Below are 4416 nucleotides of genomic sequence, written 5' to 3'. Positions count from 1 at the left end.
GGCAACGCGGGGCGGGGCGGGGGGAGCGCACGCCTCGGCCGCGCGGAGGTCTCGCGAGAGCGGCTGCGCGGGGAGGGGCTGAGGCAGGCTCCCGCCTCGCGCCTCAGGCGCCTGAGGGGAGTGGCGGGGGACGGCGTCTGAGAAATAAATGGGTAATGGTGTAAAACGGCACCAAAGCTCTAAAAGAAAGCCAAACCTCCCCAGCTGCAGGGAATTACATGCGACAAACGTCCTCCAGTCACTGCTGTGCTGAAGTAGTGAATGTGGATGGAGAATGATGGATGGCCTTAAAGCCTATTTGCCTGCTAACTTCCCCTGATAATCCTACAAACCTCATCCTACGCTATAATTAATGTGCTGAAACAGAAGAAACGCTGTAGGAAAATAAAAGCTTTCCCAACAAATCTTGCATCTGGTGTGGGAATTCAAGTATCACGATTCCTTCTGGAAGAAATAAAGATCTGTGGCAAGCACTTCGAATAAACATGCCTACACCGCTAGAAAAGTAATGAAATTAAAAGGCAGAGGAAGTTTAAATTTCTCGTATTTCATCTTTCATAATACTGTTACAAAAAAATATAGTGGTACATCAGTTTAATACAGCATTATTATCATTGATTTTTTAACCAAAAATAGTGCACGCGAAATGTTTTGTGCTTGTACTTTACGCTGCTTGCTTTACTCCTCTCTTAACGTACAAGAATTCAGACACAAGCCCTGACACGCAGCACTTCTGGACATAGGCATACTGACCCCCAGAACAGTCCCTAACGGGGCAGGCAGACCCATTCCCGAAGGCCGGTGCTGGAGGCAGCAGACCTCACTGTCTCTTTTCCAGGTAGCCCTGTATCAGGCCCTGAACACGGGACAGGATGATCTCGTTGGAGCTGCTGCACTCTTCCGGGCCGTACGGCGGGTCAACGGTCAGCACCCCTGCCACGCACAGCGTTCTTCCCGATTCTCCTTGCTCTGTCACAGGGATGTGGTTTGCTTCCAGCCAGCTCTTCAGGTCGTTCTTCCTCTTGTCGAGCTCCTCCGGGCTGTAAGCTTTGCTTTCCTCGGGTGCAAATATGCAAGAAAGCCGTGCCTTCATGTCATCGTCCGCTTCCTGCAGGACGTCGACCTCCTGGACAGCGTGGCCCAGCACAACTACAATGGACACTCTTTCATTCTCTGGGAAGTTTGCCAGGACAACACTGCCAGGGAAAGAAGGATGCGTGATTGACTGTACCTAACTGATGACTGAGAAACACAACCCAAGGGTCTTGGAGGTGAGCGCTCAGAAGCCTCATTGCAATCCAGGTATTTAGAAAATGCCAAGTAGCCAGGGCTTTTCTTGAGAAACATGCTATGTCCTTAAAATGGTGAAACCGTGGGGCTCTGGGGTAACTTCTGACCTGGAACTTGAAACTACTCTAGGTACTACCAAGCAAAACATAAGAAAAACAAACAAACAAACACCACCACCACCAAAGTAGCAGAATGCATCAGAATCGGGGCTGGGAATGTAATTTGAGCAGTATTCCCAACCTCGCTAAAGCGCCCCAAGTCTTCCAACATTAAAAAATGATACCATCATACACTCAACACATAGAACGCTGAACGCAGTGGTGGCAGCCAACAGTGAACATCAGAAGCTTTTAATGGGTAATTATTAACATTTAATTATTGATCATCACTAAAATAGCAATATATGTATTTTTAATGAGTATCACTAGCTTCTTAACTGAAAACTATACTTGAGTATTGCACCAAGAACACACTGCAGCAGGTTCAGGCTCATGTTGTAGCCATTTAAGACTGCTGCCTGATCTTTTCTCAAGGGCACTTACATTCCAGAAGTCCTAAAATACAGTCAGGAAAAAAACTTGTTATACTTCTAGCATCTCCTCCCCATATACCATAGAAGAGAATCAGAAACCATTTTCTTCCTTTTGTGGGAAGAAAAAGTCCAGAACTCTACAGTTTATTAATTTGCTGTTGTCACTGTTAGTGGAATAAAAGACTGTGTGTGGGATGTGCAATGAAATATGCCATTAATTTTAGCCTTGGCCATCCCCCAAATCACCCACAGCTGCAGAAACCTTTCCTATCAAAAAGGCAAGCATCTCTATGAGAACATCAGAGTATCAGAGCTACTACATAGCTGAAAGAACAACCATTTCATCTGAAACACATCACAGGCTGGATGTTTTAGTTTCTAGCCTCTGTACTGTGCTCCTGTTGGACAAGCTTGCAAACAAAAAGATAAGAAAAACCTCTTGCAGCACAGAGCCAAATTTCTGCCCGTTCCCTTGTAAAGCCGTTATGAATTCAGCTATTATCCATCCTCCAAACTTACCAGTCCCTTGAATGAAATTAATGTGGATTTAGGTCTCATCAGCTACTGTTTTCTCTTAGGCCTTGACACTTAAACACAGAGCCTCAACACGCAGGTTTTTTTTTTTCCTCCAAGTAAGTTTGCTTCACTCTTGGGGTCCTCTTTTCCTCAAAAACTCGTTTTCTCTGAGCTTTAGCGAAGCAAAAGCTTTGGTACTTACTTGGCAGAAACTGGATCAACTGTTAAGACCCATCCTTCATATTCATTTTTCTCAGCTGCTGCAACTTTCACCCTTTTGTTCACGTATGTTTCCCAGTCTAGAGGACTTTTCTTTTGCCAGTCATTCATATTGCCTACACCCAGAACCTAGAAAATAGCCAGAGCAATTAGCAGAAGTAATGAATCTCCTTGCTTTGCCCTTTACATCAGAACTGAATTTGCCTCTAGGTAAGAACCTTCCACACATTTTAAGCCACTTTTTTTTGTTGTTGTTGTTTTTAATGCAAACATTAAAAACACTCAGGGCAGCGCGAGCAGCAGGTGCTCTCCCACTCCATCCCCCGCACCAGCCCCGCTGCCGGCACGGACAGCAAAGCCACCCCCATCCAGCGTGGGGGACACCCGTCCCACCTCACCCCCGCGAAGCGCAACGATGTGGGGAGGCCAGCGGGCTGCGGGCACCTGGTTCCCGTCCTCGGTAGGGCCCCCGATGCCCCCCTCCTGCCTCACCGGCTGCCGCCTGCGGGTCCCCGGCCGCCGAGGGCGGGTGTGGGCTCGGCCCGGCCCCGCCGCTTCCTGCCGGCAGCCCGACCCGGTTGGCGGCCTGGGTTTTGTAAAAGCACCCAACTGGGGGCTGCCGAGGAGCGTCCCGTAAACGTGCTAGAGGTTCATCAGCCACATAGGAGGTGTATCTGTTAAATGGGTGACCCCAAATAACGCGTGGGGCGGCTGCAGCGAGCGTGCGAAATCCTGGCTCGGGTCCTCTCCTGTGCGTTAATGCTTTCAGGTTCATCCTGTAGGTGTCTGCGACATACAAATAACCCTTTTTGCTCCTTGCTTTTGGGCTGCCTGCAGGTTTGCTTTGCGAGTTTTTCCTGTGCAGCTGCAGAAGTGAAAACCTTTTTGTTTTTCCAGGGAGCTTCTATGTCTGATGACTGCTACTGAAAAGCTCCCCGTGGATGAAGCAAACAAGCTTCCATCGTTCAGGGATACAAATGAAAATGTGGTGATTTTGTGATCCTAGCAGGAGATAGGTATAAAAGGAAATATTTGGTATTTTGCAGGCTTAAGGAGGGATTTTTATTTCTTATTGTAAGGCTTTAATTCCCAGTGCTGTGGATTTATGGATGAGTTACTTTATCAGCTACTGCTTTCTCTCAGATATAGTTTATTAAGAAAGCAGAAACTTGCAAATCTGGTCGTTTTCACTATAAGAGCAAGTATTACTGAGAAATTTTAGCTCCTGGTTGAAGGAAAATCAGTGGAAAGAATGACTGTAGTGTTCTCAGATATATATGCACGTATTTCCATGCATTACACATCTTAGTCCTTCGGGATGTAAATAGCTTCCTAACTGGTGCCTTTCTGCATCAGGCTGGAGAGGATTTTGTTCAAAGTCACTTTAGAGCAAAATGCTCCAAGCATTTTCAGTCTTAAATCTCTGGTCTCAGTCCCCCCCCCCCTTTTTTTTTTTCAATGCTGAAAGTTTAATTAGTTGTTCTAAACAAAGCCTGGAAGATTTATTTTTCCCTGCCACCTGATCCTTGTCTGACAGACACAGGTCGCTACCGCGGGCAGTTACAACTCTCACCGCAAATTCAGCCATAATCACGTCGTAAGTAAGCGCTTCAGGAGGCAAAAACCGCCTTTCGGATGAGCACAGCTCCTCTCCCTCAGCCGCATCGCATCTCTGTCGGGGAAGGAGAGCTTCTCCTCAGAGCCGCCGCTCCGGAGGCGCCTTCCCCCCTCAGCCCCACATGGACGCTGCCGGGTGCTCCGGGCGGTCTCACACCGTCTCCCCGAGCCCCCCGGTCCCGGCTCTCCCCGTCCCCTTTTTCCCCTCAGGCGACAACCGGCGCCCGCCCCGCGCGCATGCG

At 48.2% G+C, this 4416-nt stretch overlaps 1 protein-coding gene across 3 annotated transcripts; it reads right to left on the bottom strand.

Moving 5' to 3' along the window:
- Nucleotides 1–527: 527 nt before the first annotated feature.
- Nucleotides 528–4412, bottom strand: GEMIN6 (gem nuclear organelle associated protein 6). Of its 3 annotated transcripts, none has more exons than XM_035552853.2 (3): nucleotides 4131–4412; nucleotides 2541–2686; nucleotides 528–1196 (listed from the first exon to the last, which is right to left on the bottom strand). In XM_035552853.2, exons 1-3 carry the CDS (start codon nucleotides 4143–4145, stop codon nucleotides 821–823), a joined length of 537 nt encoding a protein of 178 aa, XP_035408746.1. In that variant the 5' UTR covers nucleotides 4146–4412; the 3' UTR covers nucleotides 528–820. The 3 variants fall into 3 exon arrangements, with proteins under 3 accessions (XP_035408746.1, XP_035408747.1, XP_050565516.1); XM_035552854.2 differs by lacking the exon at nucleotides 4131–4412 and adding an exon at nucleotides 3050–3122; XM_050709559.1 differs by lacking the exon at nucleotides 4131–4412 and adding an exon at nucleotides 3002–3121.
- Between the last annotated feature and the right edge of the window lie 4 nt (nucleotides 4413–4416).

Source organism: Cygnus atratus, chromosome 3, assembly GCF_013377495.2.
Source record: "Cygnus atratus isolate AKBS03 ecotype Queensland, Australia chromosome 3, CAtr_DNAZoo_HiC_assembly, whole genome shotgun sequence".
In the NCBI taxonomy this organism is placed as follows: domain Eukaryota; kingdom Metazoa; phylum Chordata; class Aves; order Anseriformes; family Anatidae; genus Cygnus; species Cygnus atratus.
This window is presented reverse-complemented; position numbering and strand designations above follow the sequence as displayed.

Coding starts and splice junctions, on each gene's coding strand:
- GEMIN6 (XM_035552853.2), bottom strand. Junction 1,197..2,540: donor GTTGATCCAGTTTCTGCCAA/GTAAGTACCAAA, acceptor TTTCCCTGGCAG/TGTTGTCCTGGCAAACTTCC.